The sequence below is a fragment of the Notechis scutatus genome, chromosome 4, assembly GCF_049901735.1.
Source record: "Notechis scutatus isolate UNSWTSFEM ecotype Mainland chromosome 4, rNotScu1.2, whole genome shotgun sequence".
NCBI classification, from domain to species: domain Eukaryota; kingdom Metazoa; phylum Chordata; class Lepidosauria; order Squamata; family Elapidae; genus Notechis; species Notechis scutatus.
In genome coordinates this window covers 91,133,734-91,153,575 of record NC_142012.1, presented here as the reverse complement: position 1 = coordinate 91,153,575, position 19,842 = coordinate 91,133,734, and the positions used below count along the sequence as shown (strand labels likewise).

At 38.3% G+C, this 19,842-nt stretch overlaps 1 protein-coding gene across 1 annotated transcript in view; it reads right to left on the bottom strand.

Moving 5' to 3' along the window:
- Window positions 1–2,008: 2,008 nt before the first annotated feature.
- LOC148130821 (uncharacterized) overlaps window positions 2,009–19,842 on the bottom strand; it is a 39,469-nt gene continuing 21,635 nt past the window's right edge. Inside the window, exons 2-5 of the mRNA XM_087964091.1 lie at window positions 16,660–16,871; window positions 15,011–15,163; window positions 8,113–8,207; window positions 2,009–2,313 (exon numbers count right to left, since the gene is read on the bottom strand). Of these exons, the coding sequence (XP_087820217.1) occupies window positions 2,143–2,313; window positions 8,113–8,207; window positions 15,011–15,163; window positions 16,660–16,861 (621 nt within the window). The 5' untranslated portion in view covers window positions 16,862–16,871 and the 3' untranslated portion in view covers window positions 2,009–2,142. The remainder of the gene's footprint in view (window positions 2,314–8,112; window positions 8,208–15,010; window positions 15,164–16,659; window positions 16,872–19,842) is intronic.

Here is a 19,842-nt window from a genome sequence, read left to right as displayed (position 1 = left end):
TGGCCCCATCCCTGCATCAGATGCAGGACTCTCGTCCAAGTCCTCTTCAGACTCCCTGACTGGTCCCTTTTCTTCCTCACTGTCTGATTCCACTGCCGCCTGCATTTCTGTTGCTAAGTGAGACAGTTGTTAAGTGACTTTTGCCCCATTTTATGACCTTTCTTATCACAATTGTTAAGTGAATCACTGAAGTTGTTAAGTTAGTAATATGGTAGTTGAGTGAATCTGGCTTCCCCATTGATTTTGAGTGTCAGACGGTCGCAAAAGGGGATCACATGATGACCCCAGGACTCTACAACCATCATGAATATGAGTCAGTTGCCCAAAGTCTGCATTTTCATCATATTGACCATGGGAATCCTGCAATGGTAGTTAAGTGTGGAAAAGGGTCATAAGACACTTTTTCCGGTGCCTTTGTCACTTTGAATGGCCACTAAACAAATGTTTGTAAGTCGAGGACTATCCATACTTATTCAGAGATGACCTCCCATTTCCAAAAATCATTTTTAGATCTGGATTCTGAAAGGGACACATCACTTTCACAGAAAATGAAAATGTGGGATGGATGCATTTCAATGTTTTCTCTGGAAGTCTCTGCCCATTTAACTAGAGTGATGAGATAAGGGAAGCCAGAGTGATAAAGGGACCATGGATTAAGGTGAGGAAGAACAGCAGGAAGTTAAGTTTCCCACTGCAGAGGTTTTGTGAATAGAAGACCCAACCTATGGACAGGCTGTTGTGGTTAGCTGGCAGCAGGTGCGGATGGCTGAGGAGAGTGAGGACTCAGATGAGGGGCCAGGACCATCAGGGAGTGGATTGCTGCCTTCAGAGATTGTGGGGGCTGGCAGCAGTGATGAGGAGGTTCCCGAGGAGCCTGTGCCAAGTGCAGAATTGCTCATAGGAAAGAGCAGTTACAACAGCACGGGCGACTCGGGAGTAAGGCTGCAAGGTAATGACCCCTCTTTCAAGAAGATAAAAGCCAGCTGAGAAACAAATGTACTTTGCAGAAGGCAAAGACGTTTTGAAACTCCAGCCTTGTGGACGTTCCAGTGTCCTGAGTTTGTGTTTGAAGATTCTTGTATTGCAAATTATTTCTTGTCTGTTATCTTTTGGCAAGTCTCGCACAGTTTGGCAAGGCTTGTGCTTATCACAGCTAATTATTTTGCAAAAGCATTACAAGGTTTCTGTTCCTTTTGGATTATGTTTGATTTATTGGAAAAGGGTGTGGGTCAGAACACAGGCATACTTTGAGAGGTGCCCATCAGATGATCTCAAAATTCTGTCAGAACCAATCAGAAATGGTTGAACGTTGTATGACATCCACATTTAATTACACGCCAATAGAAGATATTCAAGGGAGGGATCCTTAGGTGTTTTTTTTTTTCCAATCTCTCCTTCGAGGTATAATGATACTTTTCTTAATTTTTTTCCATTGCTTCAGAACTTTTGCTGAGCAACAGTCATGGGTAGTCTGCAAGCCCGAAAAAAAAAGTCAAGATAGTGATGCAATTCAGATTTTAAAAAGGGGTAGAACTTCTGTTATGTGTCAAGATCAAAAAGTCAAGATTGCAGTTGCCATCTTGACTTTTGAAACATTATCCTGTAGACATCCTGCCAACTGTTCTCATCAACAGAATTCATTCTGGCAACATCTCTGATGAAGTATTTAATCTGCTTTTAATCTATTTAATAATTTCTTCCTCTCAAACTGTAGGAAACTGAATGATTTGTTAGTTCAGCCGTTTTCAATTTGACACTTTCAATTGTACTAAGAGGATAACGTCCAGAATTCCCAGCCATTGGGGTTAGAGAGATTTTGTGACCTGTAGATCTGTATAGTTGGATGGCGCCAAAATGCCAGATGAAGCAAATGCGTTTTGTTTGAAATAAAAGAGCCACTAAGAACCTGATTGCAGTATCACTTTTTATTGTTTACACGGCAAATCTTACTTCCCATTAATATTTAATAAATTGTATGTATCTGATTTAATTTCTTAGTATACCCATCTTAATTTCTTACTCTCCAGCTACTTAATCTGATCTTTCCAGATCATCTACGCACGAAAGAAAGCTAAATCTACAGTACATCATAGATGGCGGCTTGTATATTAGCCGGATAATAAAAGATGGCTACTCTTGTATTTATGCTTTGCTTGAGACTAGCTGATCCTGGAGAGAGACAGTAGATGCAACCTTTATAGCATTGTTTCCAAACATACAATAGAATAACTGGTGAGTTATGGCTTGGGCGACAGGTAGATTGAAATGTCCAGTTTTTTCGAAGGTCTGTGTTTCTCTCTGAGACGTTTCTGCCTTCAAGTCCAGTGAGAGATAAGATGACAATGGAAAGAACATAAAATAGAAACAGAAGAATAAAATAACACAGCGCTGACTGATTCTTTTCAGCATTTCAGGTTTTTTTTTTAATTCCAGCCATCTCCAGATATGTCATAATTCCCACCCAAGGACTCATGCTGAAAAATGTTTCTGCATTCCCTCTCACCATTGGTTTTCTACCATCATGGGCACAACTATGAAATTTTGTGCTCTTTTGAAAAAAACATGCTGTTCATTTATTTATTTTATTTATTTGATTTGTCAATTGCTTACAAGATAATAAGTATAAGTATATGCATAGTTATGAATACATGAAATGGGTACATATAAGAAAAATAAAAGAAACAATAGGACTGGGACGGTAGGCACATTGGTGCGCTGATGCACGCCCCCTACAGACCTCTTAGGAAAGGGGTGAGGTCAATAGTAGACAGTCTAAGGTTAAAGTTTTTGGGGTTTGGGGAAGAAACCACAGAGTCAGGTAGAGTATTCCAGACATTGACCACTCTGTTGCTGAAGTCGTATTTCCTGCAATCAAGTTTGGTGCGGTTAACCTTGAGTTTGTATCTATTGTTTGCTCTAGTGTTGTTATGGTTGAAGCTGAAGTATTCATTGACAGGTAGGACATTGCAATGTATGATTTTATATACCATGCTTAAATCAGACCGAAGACGGCATAATTCAAGGTTTTCTAGGTCTAGAATTTCAAGTCTGGTGGCATAAGGTATTCTGCAATGAGTGGAGGAGTGGAGAACTCTTCTTGTGAAATATTTCTGGACTTTCTCAACTGTGCTAACTCTTCATAGGGCTGCTTGTAGAATACAGCTTTTGGCTGTGTAAATATCAGCACTGCAGTCATCTGCATGGACTTAAGGTAAATAAAGTGTTGCAACACAACTTTGTTACAGTAGTTCAAAATTACAAAATCCTCAGTTGACTTCCAGAAATGTTGGGTTTTCCCCTTCATGTCAACACATCTATCCTGGCCTTTTTTGGCTGTTGTTCTTTATATATAAATGAGGTTTGTGAGCCATCTACTGGTGATGGACAATTGATGGGAAAAGCCTCCACATTTTCCTAAACTGATTGATCTTCAAGAGAAAGCTTTGGTTATCAGTGCATATTTGCAATTTATAGCACAGAAGTGAATTGAGCTGGATATACTGGTAACAAGTTCTCCTTTTAATTAATTTTGGCACATAATTTGATGTAACAAATTATTTCCAGTTTTTTTTTTCACTCCTACGGTTATTTCAAACTAATATATTGTCAACAACATGTCTATATTAATACTTAAATTATTAACTATTCTGCCCAAACTATGTAACAATGTACTCCTTTTTCTGATCCAAAATTCCTATCTCTGGCATGGTTTCAAAATATAAATATAGTTTCAAAATATTAACTCAAAAATATAAGAGATTTTAGGATTAGCTTTTGAGTGTAGAATAAGGAACAACAGAGTTGGAAGGGACCTTGAAGGTCATCTAGTCCTGCTCAAACTGGAGACCCATACCATTCTGGACAAATAGCCATCCAATCTCTTCTTAAAAATCTCTAGTGCAATACCTGCAACTTCTGGAGGCAAACCATTCCATTGATTAATTGTTCTCCCTGACAGGAAATCTCTCCGTAATTCTAGGTTGGATCTCTCTTTGTAAGACTGGACATCCCTTGCGGGGGGGGTTGGGCGTTTGTGAAAAGTGCCACCCCGGGGGAATGGGTTGGGAGAAGCTCCCGGCCTCTGGGTCGGTGCCCGGCCGGGGGGGCCGGCGGGCGGGCGGGTGAGTGGTTGGGGAGTTCCCCCGGGCTCAAGGCGCCGCACCCGTAGGTTCCCGGACGGTCCGTTGGCCCGGGAACCAGGATGGTATTGCAGAGGAGTTTGACAACCAGGTTGTGAATTCTGGCTTACACACTCTCTCCAGACCAAAAGAGATTGTAAGATTGCCCATCTGTACTCCAAACAGCTACTCATCATGAGAAGACTGCAGGAACTGAGATTTTTGCAGTCAACATGTGAGTCAATCAGTTGGGGGTTGAAGGATTTCAAACAAGCTGACAGCTGTAATGCAGCTTATAGGGAGGCAAGGTTTGCAAAAACGTCACTTTCTTAATCGCAATCAGATGTAAATATTGAACAGCTATAGAGATATTTTCTGAGCAGCAAAATAAAAGAAATGCACTTATATATTTATATAATATTATTATATTGATATAATATTAATATATAATATTATATTAAGGCATTAAGAGTTGTTAATAATCTTGCGTAGCTTCTTCTCTGGTAACATTGCACTGCTAATTAGAGCATACAAAACATTTGCTAGACCAATTCTTGAATAAAGCTCATCTGTCTGGAACCTGCACTGTATTTTGGACATTAATACAATTGAGAGAGTACAGAGATATTTCACGAGAAGAGTCCTCCACTCTTCGGCTCGCAACAGAATACCTTATACCACCAGATTTGAAATTTTGGGCTTAGACAACTTAGAACTACTCTGCCTTCGGTCTGACCTAAGTGTAGTACATAAAATTATCTGCTATAATGTCCTACCCATCAATAATACAGATACAGATAATCAGAGTTGGAAGGGACCTTGTTGGTCATCTACTCTAACCCCCCACCCAAGCGGGAGACCCTACACCATTTCTGACAAATGACAGTCCAATCTCTTCTTGAAAGTCTCAACTAATGGTGCTCCCACAACTTCTGAGGACAAGCTGTTCCATTGGTTGATTGTTCTCACTGTCAGAAAGTTTCTCCTTGTTTCCAGGTTAAATCTCTCCTTGCTCAGTTTCCATCCATTATTCCTTGTCTGGCCTACAGGAGCTTTAGAAAATAGCTTGACCCCTTCCTCCCTGTGGCAGCCCCTCAAATATTGGAAGACCGCTATCATGTCTCCCCTGGTCCTTCTCTTTACTAGACTAGCCAAGCCCAGTTCCTGCAACCATTCGTTGTATGTTTTAGCCTCCAGTCCCCTAATCATCCTGGTTGCTCTTCTCTGTATTTTTTCTAGGGTCTCAACATCTTTTTTATAATGTGGTGAACAAAACTGGATGCAGTACTCTAAGTGTGGTCTTACTAAGGCTTTATAGAGTGGCATTATTACTTCCCTTGATCTTGACTGTATCCCTCTGTTAATACAACTTAGGATTGCATTAGCTTTTTTGGCGGCTGCTGCACACTGCTGGCTCATATTTAGCTGGTTGTCCACTAAGACTCTAAGATCCCTCTCACAGTTACTGCTATTGAGCCTGGTTTCACCCAGTCTATATGTGTACTTTTGGTTTTTCTTGCCTAAGTGTAGGACTTTACTTTTCTCTACATTGAATTTCATTTTATTAGATATGGCCCAGTGTTCTAGTCTGTATCTTCTTGGTGTTAGCTATTCCTGCCAGCTTATCTGCAAATTTGGTAAATTCCCCTTCTATTCCCTGATCTAAGTCATTAATGAAGATATTGAAGAGTACTGGGCACCCCACTGCTTACTTCCCTCCATGTAGACTTAGACCCATTAAGGACTACTCGTTGAGTACGGTTTGCCAGCCAGTTGTGAATCCATCTAGTGGTGGTGCTTTTTTGAGCCCCGAAAAAAATGGCTAGGTCGTCTTTTCGGGGGTGACTTAATTCCCCCCCCCTTGCATCTTCGGGCGGGCGGGCGGCGACAGCTTGGATGTTGACCTCGGCATTGGTGGGGCACTTCGTATCGGGGTCAACGCAGGCAGCACCATATCTGGGTGTGCAACAAAAGTACTTCCTAACGGCAAGCCCCTCCACCATTCCCCCCCATTTAGCATGTTTTAATATAGGCCTTAATTTGGGGGGAGGGGCTTAATTTCATTTCATGCCTATAAAACATGCTGGGACTTCCTATTGGGTGAGGCCGTATTGTTGGAGAAACAGGGTATCTATTCCACTTTTTTTCTAGCTTACTAAGAAGTAGGTTGTGTTCTACTTTATCGAATGCCTTGCTGAAATCTAAATATATTATGTCCACAGTATTTTGCTGGTCTACTAATTTAGTCACTGTGTTGAAGAATGAAATAAGATTGGTTTGGCATGATCTGTTTTTAACAAACCTGTGCTGACTGCTAGTTATTACTTTACTTTACAATGACTACTTCAGCTTCAACCACAACAATACACGAGCACACAATAGATACAAACTTAAGGTAAACTGCTCCAAACTCGATTGCAGAAAATACGACTTCAACAACAGAGTTGTCAGTGCCTGGAATGCACTACCTGACTCTGTGGTCTCTTCCCCAAACCCTCAAAACTTTAACCTCAGACTGTCTACTGTTGACTGCATCCCATTCCTAAGAGGTCTGTAAGGGGCCTGCATAAGCGCACCAACGTGCCTACTGCCCCTGTCCTAATGTCCCCTTTTATTCGCACCCACTTCATGTACTCATAATCATGTTCTTAATTATATCTTTTATCTGAAACATACTAGACAAAATAAATAAAAATAAAATAAATAAAACACTTGGCGAGTTAGGATTGTTTCTGGAGAAAGGAGGAAAAATCTAAATTTTCATCAAAAAGCTTAAGAAGAATTGATTTTCTTAAAGTTTAGAACAGTTAGAGGGGACGATAGTTTTGAAAAATTAAAGTTTGGTGAAATTATTCTTAAAATGTTGGAATTAAACAGACAGATGAACCTAGCCTTGAGAAAGTTTTTTTTTTTTTACATTAAGCAGTATAGAAAACACCCTTGCATGCTCTGCTCTTTCAATGCCATACATGTCACGATCTGTTAGCAATGCCCCCACTCCCCTGAATTCTATGAAAAATGGGGCAAACTTTGCACAAAAGAATTAATGGATATATTTGACATCAGAAGTTTAAAAAAAGGTTAAAATCTGAACATTTTACCTTCCCAGGAGATTTCATGGCAGATGTTAAGATGCCCATTTTAAAACAATAGAACTATATCAGTATTAGAGTGAGAAACTGCCAAACTCACACATTCAAAATGTTCCAGCCTATTCAGAAAGTCTTAATTAACACAATGCAGTTTTTTAACCCATCACAATCATGTTGACTGGTGAGGTCCTGTCATTTGCTTAACCTGCATCTGCACAACCCCACTTTCCTCCACTTTAAAGTCTACATTGGCTTAACCATTGATATGCATTTGGTGCAGTGAGCCATACCTAACAAAAGACTTATCATAAAATTTGTTAGTTAGAAAAGCTGCTACTAGGCTCTTTCTAATTTAATTATTTCATTAGGAATAATTTTAGCTTTACCAGGAAGCTAGATGGCTAGAAAACTGGAAGTCGCTTAATTTACTTTTCTTTGCCTTAACACACTGCCCTTACCTTCATTAGCAACTGTATCCTCATATAAGCAGAATTCAAGAACTTGCTTCGAAGACTCTACTCTTCGAATTTTTGAAGCTGTTTGGAGTTGCACGCCTAGCTTAAGGCCCACTGGTTTCAGCTAATAAGATATTATGCCAACCCCCCAAACCTTTCAAATTTGGTGCCCTCCAGAACTGTTTGAACTACAATTTTCAAGATTCTTAACTAACAAAAAAGTCTGTGTGTTGTAATTGCAAAACATCTGGAGACAGGCAACTGACACAATTACTGTACCCTGAAACTATCTCCTGTACAAATAGTTCAAATTTCAGTACAGTTACTTCTCATTTAATTTGTTTCCTTCTCTCATACTCAGGGGTTGATGTTGCTCCTTAGTAAAATGGAGTTTTAATGACATTTAATCATATTTAATCACATTTAGTGCTGTTTAGGGAAACTTACTGTTTCTTTCTTCTCTGACTCAATAGAAGAGGTAGCACTGATGGATCTTATGGCAGATTTCTTGAATTCTTCTGTTGATATCTCTGACAAAGGACCTCATGAGAATAATAATAGAAAAGAATGAGTAATCAATAATAGCTAAGCATCAGAAGTACTAACCCATTTCAATGGTGCAAAAGAGACTTTTTGGAAAACATCTTCTCATTTTCTTTTAGAAAAAAGATGTTCGAATGTTATATTACTCACCCATAGCAGGGGTCCCCAACCTCCAGACTGCTGACAGGTACTGGTCTGCGATGTATCAGAAACCAGATCATGCAAGCAAGCAAGCAAACCCCAACCACACAGGATGCAGGTAGCGCATGAAACCACGGTCCCCTGATCCATGGAAAAAAAAATGGTCTCTACAAAACCGGTCTGTGGTGCCCAAAAGGTTGGAAGCTGCTGATCCACAGAATTAACTGATTTCAGTTGTGCATTTAAAATTGGAAAGTATAATCAGAAAACTGTATCTCGCTTATTTTGGCTATGTCATGCGGGAGAATTCCCTGGAGAAAGCGATTAAGTTTGGAAGAGTTAGCGGTAAAAGGAAACCAGGCTGCCAAAGAACAGGATGGCTGAATACCATCAAGGCTGATACCAGCCAGAGCATAGAACAACTCAGAGAGCAAGATCAGAAGATGTGGAGAGACCTGGCCTATAGAATTGCCAAGAGTCAGACATGAATGAATGGATATCATCATCATCATCATCATCAAAGTTAGTGATAAAGGGGCATTACTCAAGATACAATCCTTTGAGGGAGAGCCAGAATTATAATTGAAATTCTTATAGACTGTTGCATTTACAAGGAGCAGTCTCCTACAATGGATGAAACACACACACATGCACACAATTGATTCATTGATTATGTGTCATCGAGACAACCATAACATATATTGTACTCTTGGAGCAGGATGTGTCCCTAACATAAACTGTTTCAACTCCTTCCCTCAAAACGACGCTATAGAGCACTGCACACCAGAACAACTAGACACAAGGACAGTTTTTTCCTAAAAGCCATCACTCTGCTAAACAAATAATTCCCTCAATACTGTCCAACTATTTATAAAGTCTGCACTACTATTACTATTAATCTTCTCATCACTCCTTATCACCCATCCCCCAACACTTGACTGTTTCCCAGTATGATTTGATTGTTGATTGTACCCTATGACTATCATTAAGTGTTGTACATTATGATTCTTGATTCTTAACGAATGTACCTTTTCTTTATGTATACTGAGAGCATCTGCACCAAGACAAATTCCTTGTGTGTCCAATCACACTTGGCCAATAAAGTATAGTATTCTATTCTATTCTATTCTATTCTATTCTATTCTATTCTATTCTATTCTATTCTATTCTATCCTATCCTATCCTATCCTATCCTATCCTATCCTATTCTATTCTATTTTTATTCTATCCTATTCTATTCTATTTCTATTCTATTATTCTATTCTATTCTATTCTATTCTATTCTATTCTATTCTATTCTATTCTATTCTATTCTATTCTATTCTATTTTTATTCTATCCCATTTCTATTCTATTCTATTCTATTCTATTCTATTCTATTTCTATTTCTATTTCTATTTCTATTTCTATTCTATTCTATTCTATTCTATTCTATTCTATTCTATCCTATTCTATTTTTATTCTATTCTATTCTATTCTATTCTATTCTATTCTATTCTATCCTATTCTATTTTTATTCTATCCTTTCTATTCTATTCTATTTCTATTCTATTCTATTCTATTCTATTTTTATTCTATCCTATTTCTATTATATTCTATCCTATTTCTATTCTATTCTATTTCTATTCTATTCTATTCTATTCTATCCTATTTCTATTCTATCCTATTTCTATTCTATTCTATTCTATTCTATTCTATTCTATTCTATTCTATTCTATTCTATTCTATTCTATTCTATTCTATCCTATCCTATCCTATTCTATTCTATTCTATCCCATCCCTCAGGCCTTCCATTACAGCTGTATTCCAGTCATCCATCTTGTTGCTGGTTGTCTTCTTTTCTCTTTCTTTCCAACTTTCCCAACATAACTAACTTCATGTGTATGTGTGTGTATGTACAACCTACTGCTGTGTCCTTCTTTGTTATAGGGTCCACTCTATTTGCATACGCTTGCTTAGATGATAGCCATAAATGCATGGTGAGGTATTGATGCTGATTTGGGACTCAGAGAGAGTGGTTGACCCAAAGCCAACCCATGAGCTTCCATGCCTAGGGGAGAATAAGAATCTGGATCTCTCCATTCCAGTCCAGTACTTAAATAATATACTCTACTGAATGTCATCTATTTTATAGATCAGGGGTGTCAAACTCAAGGCCTGCAGGACAGATCCAGCCTGCTGGGTGCTTAAATCTGACCCGCGGGGCCAGCTTGGAAAGGACCAGCCCGTGGTGCCTCTGGCAGCCAAAATGGGGGGGGGGCGTGCTTACTCCCCCCCATGCCTCATTTTCGGGCTGGACAGCCTCCTGCAGCACTCTGCCAGCCAAACCAGGGCAAAGGAGGCTGCATACATACACCCTGCACCCCGTTTTGGCCGGCAGGATGCTGCAGGAGGCATCCATCCCATCTCTCCCCCCCCAACTGGCCGGCACACAGAGGAGAACTACAATGCTGATCTGGACCTCGAAGAAATCCAGTTTGACACCCCTATTTGTTGAATTCTGAGTTTGTCGGCTTCGGCAGCGGCAGGGATTCGTGATCCTGCGCGATCCCTGTTGCGCTAGCCGTCTTGGTGCCTCCGATCCGGACGGGTCTGGAGGCTAAGGTTGCCCCGTAGAGGCAGCCGAAGATAGGAGGGATCCGGACAGGGGGTTGGGGTTTTCGCAGACCCCTTCCGCACCCGGCTTAACCCTCTTTTCTCAAGGCGGTGGAGCGGCGGTCAGCAATGGCCGCCACAAAGAAGCTGACAGCTGGATAAGATTGTGCTGGAGGAAGAAGGAGAAAGTTCTGAAGCGAAAGTTTTTTGGCTGAAATTGGGACTATAAGATACAAGTAATATCCTGAAAATCCTGATTTTTTGAAAGATACTTTGTTTCCAGAAGAGATTTACAAGCGGCGAGTGAAAGTGTTTAAAGAGAAAGTTTACTCTCCTTGCACATGGATTTAACAAATGGATATTGAAAATCCTGCTATTTTACAGAAGGTAAAAATTTAAAGCTTTCTGTTATAAGTGGGGAGGGAGAGGACAAAAGGAAAATTTTTATTAAGATTTTGTTGGAGGAGATGCCTGGAAGATTTTGAGATTGGAAGTTAATTGCAATAAGACTTTAAAATACAGATTGGGTTTTTTTTCCCCTTGCCAATTGATATTACCCCAGGAAGAAAAAGTGTGAAGAACTTTGTGCTCTGTTTGGATTGTTTGATGACTTTGGGATTTTGGGGAATTGTTTCAAGCTTTGAATTATCTTGGTTGTTTTAAGAAGAAGAAGAAGAGAAAGAAGAAGAAGAAAAGGTTTATAATGGCTTTATCTGTTGATGAACTGAGAGAGGAATATGGTAAAATAAAAAAAGAAGGTAAAGACGGTGTGAGAGAAATTTTTCGCTTTTTAGAAATGGCGCTTGCCACTTATCAACAAACACAACAATTAATGGAGGAGGAGGATGAGGAGAAGAAGAAGAAGAAGAAGAAGAAGAAGAAGAAGAAGAAGAAGAAGAAGAAGAAGAAGAAGAAGAAGAAGAAGAAGAAGAAGAAGAAGAAGCCATCTTTAACGAGTCTACAAAGTTGATTAAGAAAGGAAGGAGAAAGAGAGGAAGGAAAAAGGACATAAGACTTAAAAAAACATCCAAGAAAGAGAAAAATAAGATGCAAAATCAATACAATGTTAGAAAGCAAAAAAAAAAAAAAAAGAGAAATACAACAGAGAGGGGAAGCTAAGGGGGGTAAAAAGACCAGATGGGATAAGATAGGAAGGAAGAAGGGGGAAAAAAGCCACAAAGGTATGAAACAAGATGTGAAAAAGAAATCTTTTTTTAGGGATAATGGGTAATGCATAACTTTGTTTCAAAATGTTTCTGCAAGGTACATAAGATAGTATTGTAGTATTTGTATTAGAAATAGAAAATTAGAATTTTATAAGACTTAAGTAAAGATTAAAACATTAAAGGTTTAATAATGATAGATTTTAAGATTTAATAAAATATTAAAAGGAATGTTTAAAATATTTAGTTTAAGTATAGAGTTTAATTGACTATTGTGTGGATGTTTGTATGAACTTATTATTATGGTATTTGTTTTTGCAATAGATAATTGGAATGTTATGAGATTTAATGTTTAATTATATATTTAATTACTTTATGGATTTACTATTTTAGTAAGTAGAATGTACTAAGCAGAATTAGATAGGGAACTAGGTGTTACCTTAAATGTTAATTTAGGGAGCGATGGAAAGGCATCATACTTCGATTAGTGATTTCAGGAGAAATCTTTTTTTTCTAATATGAATGAGATAAATGGATAATTGGAAAAGAATGGACAAAAGATACAAATATAATGATTTAAATTAAGATGAAATAAATAAAATAGAATTAAGAAGAGTGGAAAGCGGGGAGAAGTTATAATGAAGATATAGAAGGGTAAATAAGATAGGTAATGGCATATAAGTTGAACATGAATTTAATTGAAGTCCATACAAAGAGAGGTAATCCGGGGCCAAGCTACTTTTTAAAAAGAAGTTTTATGTTTTTGTGTTTTGTGTGTGTATGTTTGATTGAGATTTAATAAAACCTTGGGAGAAAGCGAGAAGAATAATTGTAAACAAGGCAGAGGGAAATATGAATATGATGAGTATAAAATGGATAAATATAGAAGAAATGTAATTGAATAAGAGTAAAGAGAAATAATGAGAAATCTGCTAAAAATATTTAAGTGGAAATGGGATGTATTAGAAGTATATTGTATAAAACAGTGTTTTATCTGCCTTGTAAGAATTTGTAATGGAAAGAGGTTTAATGTCTTTAATGTCTAATGATGCTTTGTTTGTCTTTAAAATTAATAAAATTTGTTTCAAAAAAAAAAAAAAAAAGGAATCTGGATCTCTCCATTCCAGTCCAGTACTTAAATAATATACTTTACTGAACGTCATCTATTTTATAGATCAGGGGTGTCAAACTCAAGGCCTGCAGGACAGATCCAGCCTGCTGGGTGCTTAAATCTGACCCGCGGGGCCAGCTTGGAAAGGACCAGCCCGTGGTGCCTCTGGCAGCCAAAATGGGGGGGCCGTGCTTACCCCCCCCCCATGCCTCATTTTCGGGCTGGACAGCCTCCTGCAGCACTCTGCCAGCCAAACCAGGGCAAAGGGGGCTGCATACATACACCCTGCACCCCGTTTTGGCTGGCAGGATGCTGCAGGAGGCATCCATCCCATCTCTCCCCCCACAACTGGCCAGCACACAGAGGAGAACTACAATGCTGATGTGGACCTCGAAGAAATCCAGTTTGACACCCCTATTTGTTGAATTGTGAGTTGGATGATTGGCTAGACAATAAAAATTAAATGCTTTACTATTGTACTTACATTGGTTCAAATATAAGAAACATATTTGAAATGTGTAAGTCTGTCATAACACTTGTTGACCTTCATCACATGATAGGCACGTTGACTATTTAACACACGAGTGGGCAATATTCTCATATCTGGGCACTTTGGAAGATAAATTAATGGGTCAAGTTCAAAGGCCCCAGGAGAAATGGTTAGCAGTTCAGTTTTGGGATGGGGACCTAGAATGACTTAAGAACTATTGAATGATAAACAAAAACAAACCCACAAACCAAAATAGAGGGATTACGTTGGCAAAATGTGGCATTTTGCCTCCGCACATCGGTGATATGATCTTAAGATGCTCAGGAGACTGCAAAACAGGTGTTGTGCATCACATGTGGCATGTAGCTTGTTAGTTTGCTAAGTTTTGTTCTAACAAATCTGCTTTAATTACATCCCATATATATTTACAGGCGTGGACAGCTGGCAGACCACTGGCATAGAGTGATATAACTGGGTTGAGAGAGAGGAAAGGAGCAGAAAGGAGCTGTGGTGGCACAGAATACAATCCTTAGCAGTTGCCAACTATTGTTTCTAATTTACATTTTTTAAAGTGAAGAAACAATGAGAGCCGTTTGAAAAATAAAAGAATAGCTGGGTTGGAAGGGACCTTCAAGGCAGAACAGGACAACCTGTTACAGCCAACTCACCACGGTTAACTCGCTACGGCCAATTTGCTGCGGGGCAACGCGCCACAGCCAACTCGTCGCAGGACAACTTACCAATTCAATGTAATTATTTAAAATAAAATTTAAAAAATATGTTAATTTTTGTCACTGACATTTCGTTCTATCCCTCCTTTTGCATCCTTTTTAAATGATTCTATCCCACAAATCTATTGTTTTGATATTAATGTAACTTCTGTCCCACAGCGAATTATCCATGGCAAGTTGGCCTTGGAAGTTGGCTGGGACAAATTGTCATAGACCCCCTTCAAGGACTCTTAGTCTAAGGCACCGCTCAAGCAGGAGAAGTTGGGTCCCAGATCTACACAAACCATCCTAATTAGAGCACCCTGGTTACAGTGATATTCTTTAATCTGTTATCCTCTAGATCAGGGGTGTCCAACCTTGGCAACTTTAAGACTTGTGGACTTCAACTCCCAGAGTTCCTCAGCCAGCAAAGCTGGCTGAGGAACTTTGGGAGTTGAAGTCCACAAGTCTTAAAATTGCCAAGGTTGGACACCCCTGCTCTAGATGTGTTGGACTGTGCATTGTTGAGGATGCTGGTAGTTAGATTATAACCTATCAATCCCTGAACAAAGCATAAAGATCTTCATACCAACCTACTGAAAGTTTGGGGACTGGAAAAGGCAGTGGGTCACCAATTGGCATTTGGACTCCAGGCATCTTTGAAATATGAGTTTTAAGATTAGTTTTTATCATTGTCTTCTCTGACTGTTTATTGTTAATTATGCAACCATGAGCATCATTCAAACCTGCAAAACAAAAACAAACAAAAAATCTCTAAACAAAATGTCAGAGTCTTTGTGGATTTAAAATTGCATAAAATCCCATGGATCATAGGTTGCTTCTTCTGATAATCTTATATGGATACCCAGGGAAAGAAGGGCAGAGGAGAAAGAGGGAAATGGTTAAAGATATGAGAGAAAGAAACACTGACAAAAAGTGACCATAAACAAAGCAGTAATTAGGTGTGACACAGATACTCTTGCCCTGAATTAATTTGTGTGTTGTTTGTTTAATTTATGAGAAAAGTTGCCTGCTGTTATTTGAGACTAACACAAGGTGCAACTCAACCACTTGAGGTAGAAGACCTGAATTTACTTTTGAAACAAACCCAATAAGTTCCAGATAATCGTCTCAACATTTGTTGTATGCATAACCTTCTCTGTTTCAAATTTTGTAACCTTTGAATCCATTTCAAATTCTGTAACCCTCCAGATTTGCTTTGAGATGTACAGAAAGAGAAGAAATCTGGTAATACATTTTTCATCTTACAAATGTTGTGAAAAGGCATAAGCTTTTCATAACGTTGACATTTTCATAAAAATAGTTTGATTATCCAGATGCAGGTTACATGTCAAGAGATATAGAATTCTCTTCATGTGTTCAGGAGAGAGCTGTGTTGGTCTATAATGGCAAAAAAAAAATAATCGAGAAAATGTTAGCATTCTTTCCTCCTAGCAAATTTTATGAAAAGGCATGGAACTGCGACTGCCAAAAGTTTGTCTTTTCACAAAATTTGTTAGCTAGAAAAGAGGCCACCAAACCCCTGATTTTTCACTGTTGCTGTATTTCATAGTGGTGACCTTCAGAATCATGCATGATAGATTCTAAAAAGTCTGCAGGCTCCGTTGTTCGGCATAGAACCTCAACTTTCAAGGATCACTCGAGGTAGTTTCTGTAGTGGTGCAGATAGAAGCCATCAGTGAAGAAAAAAGAAAAAACATGATTGTGTTTAAATTTTGCTATCCTTAAAGCAGATTCTCCCCCCACCTTCCTCTCTCAATCTTTCCTTATTTCTCCCACAACTGTGAATTGCAGGCATATACCGGTATTTGTAAATCTGAATCTGATGGTTTCCCCCAATTTGGGACTTTTCAGAAAGAGGATTCTGGTATTCCCACATGTTTAGAGGGAACAAGTAGATAAAGGATGGCCTTGAGACCTTCTCCACTTCTCTAAGTCTCCACTGCTTACTAACCTAACAGTTCTTCCCCAGAAGCTTCAACATGTGGAAACACCGGTGGGCATTTATTATATGTTGATTTTCCAATTTAGTCTAAGACTCCTGGTGTTCCGCATCTAACCAAGTCAACATGTGCTTAGCTTCCAAGGCCAAACAAGATGAGCTAGATGCCGCCATTTCTATTAATTTACAGTTATATTATAAAATACAAGAGAATAAAAATATACTCGAAGTTTGAGGCAGATGTGCATAGGATGGGAGGGGGGGCTTTGAAATACTTACCTTGGATTTGGATTACTTGGTGAGAGTTGGTCAAAGAATGCTGTCTGAGATTACCAAATTGAGAAGAGGTTTTCAAATGGGTCTTCAAGGATTGAACATTGAACTGGCCAGGACAATGCAAGGAGATTTGTTCCAGCTTCTTGGTTATGGAGTCAATATTGTCAGTCACCGGAGTCTTCTCTGTTTCCCTTTTAGTCACCATAGCCTCAGTTCTTGAATTATAACAAATAAGAACAAGGTTGTAATATTCTATGATCTGACAGAAGCCTAAATTTTAGCTTCTCTAAGTCATGTGGTTTGCTGCTGAGGTTTAGCAACAACTCAGATTAACCTTGATTTTGGCAATCGGCGTGGGTTTCTTCTTCCAAGATTGCATGGTTTATGGGTTGCCGACTCTTGGTCTTAAAGTGAAATTGTACTGAATAATGTTATAATCTTCAGGGTTTGCCGCATTCTGAACTCAAAAGTATATAAACATATAATCAGCATGATTCAACCTTCTTTAAGCCCTATAAACCCTGACTTTAATTAAACATTTAATGCATTTCTGTTCTTTCTCTTTGAAATTGATTTTGGGGAAAAAAATGAAATGGTTTCTAATCAGACCCTTTTCATTCATTCATTCATTAGATTTTTTTTAATCCTACCTTTATTATTTTATAGGTAACTTATTATGCCATATTATTATTATTATTTATTCATTTCTATGCCGTGGAATTCAGGCAGCCTGATAGAATTTCCCATTTAGAAAATAACTGAATTATTTTAATTTTTCTCATCCTCCCCCAGACAAAGATTGTATTTCTGAAACTTGTACTTACCTAAAGGACTGGAATTTGTTTAAATGTTGTAGGAAAATGAACGGCCTGAATACTTCTGTGTATTTTGCAATGAAGATCTTAAATCCCAAAAGCTTGCTGTGGTTTTATGCTAATTCTAGTTGTATAAAGTTGGAACCTGAGTCACTTAATGCCGTCAATTCCCAAAAATGACAGCTCATGATACTTCCACCTTTTTGATGGATGAACTTCTTATTTACTTACCACTGGACTCATATTCTGAAGACTTGCAAAATTCTTCTTTGGACCTTTGCTATCTCCACATTAAAATAATTGACAGTAATTGGCAAAAGTCAAACAGGTAGCTTTGTGAGGAATCACTGAAGCATTATACTTGCCTCATACTGGTTCTGTAGGTTGGGTTTTAAAAGCAGAGTCACAGGACATGCATTGATTGTGAAGAATGCACAGCTCAGCATGACCTGACTTGAAGATGAAGTTGTTACACAGCTGGTGCTTGGAAGCCTGTTCTAGAGAACTTTTTGGGACTCTTTTCCTGCCAATTTGATTCATGGGGATTCAGAGGTATCTACAGTGGCGTCAGCGTAGAGGGACTGAGTAGTATACAGTTTCACTTTTCAAAGTGAAGATGGTGGTCACAACCATTGATTTGAGGGCCTGCACCTTTTTAATCTGTCTTTCACATGGAAAGCAGCTGTGGAGTTTCAATTACTGGGTGGCAATTATTTTGGATTCTCTCCTGTACTCACTTGGAGGGATAAAAGATGGAGATGGAGGGATAAAATGTGATCAAAATTAGAAAAGTGGAATAGGGTAATTTTACTGTAGTGATCCTGTCTCTCATCATGCTTGATTCTGATGGCAATGTCTACTTCTTAAGATTAGAATAATGGTATGGTGCAGGTTGATGGTATTTGGAAACACATTTTAACCTCTATGTATGTTTCTGTAAGAAAAAGCATTTAATTCAATATTGGCATGATAAAAAGGAGGAATGCAGATATACTGCTGTTTCTCCATTGTCTTCTTATGCAACTAGTTCAATAACAACTTTCTGAATAGCTGGTACTTCATGATTAACAAGTTCCATCCACCATAAAAAGTGGTGCTTTATTTAATCATGAGCTACAATTGACTGAGTTTGCAGACTATGCTACATTTTAAGCAGCATATATAGAATTTCCAAAATACCAGACATTTTTTCTTAAGCAGGTATGTTTGATTCTTGGAGTAAGAAGTATGCAAAGCTGTAGTAATGCAGTTAGGGGTGTGTGTATGTCTCATTTTCTTTATAATGCCAACCTTTTTAGGAAGGCCAATTCAACAAACAGACAACACAAGGACTCCAGGAATGCTATTTATTGTTCTTGGGTATAATAATAGAATGAATGATGATATCACCATGAATGCACATATACCTCTCTCTCTCTCTCTCTCTCACACACACACACACACTGTATACACATCTATAGCCAACCTACATATTAAACATAAGACTCAAATAAACTGCTGAATAGATAGAAAGAATGAAAGAGAATGCAAAGAGGCTTATGGTGGTTTAATAACTTTTGTGCTCTTTTTAATACGTTCAAAAAACTGTTTTGCCCGGTGCTGCTTTATAATCAAATGCTTTTTATCTGTATTTTTAGAAAATGTGTAAACCAGGGGACGCGAATTCTAATCCTGCTTTAGGCATAAAAGCCAGCTGGGTGACTTGGAGCCAGTCACTCTGTCTCAGCATAATCCATCTCCCAAAGTTGTTATTGTGGGGAAAATAGGAGGAGGAAGGAATGTTAGGCGTGTTTGCTGCCTTGAGTTATTTATAAAATATTTAAGGATGGGATAAAAATCTAATAATTAAATTATAATCTAAATGAATAAAAGGGAAGAAATTATTGTATTTGTTATTTTTAATGCCATAGTCATTAACCACAAATATGCATGTCATAGTGGAGGTTGCTTACTTGCGTATATCAGCTTTGCATAAGTGGATTTTGTTGCATTATATAAGAACAAGAAAAGTCCAGCATTTCCCTTATTAACATAATGCAATTATCTCATGACACAATCAGCAAAATTGGTGCCTTCTACCCAGGAAGAGTTGAAACTCCAGTTTTGTTTTCACATGCTGTATTTTTTTTTTTTTTTTAGAATAGAATAGAATCCTTTATTGGCCAAGTGTGATTGCACACACAAGGAATTTGCCTCCGGTGCAGAAGCTCACATACATATAAACAGCAAATAATAGGTCATAGGTCATAAATCATAGTTACAATCATTAATTATAAGTTACAAACAATTGAAAAATCATAAGAAACCAATAGGATAATAGGAAAGATGGGAAAATATGAGACAGTGCTGTAGGAATTATGTATTCAGTAAA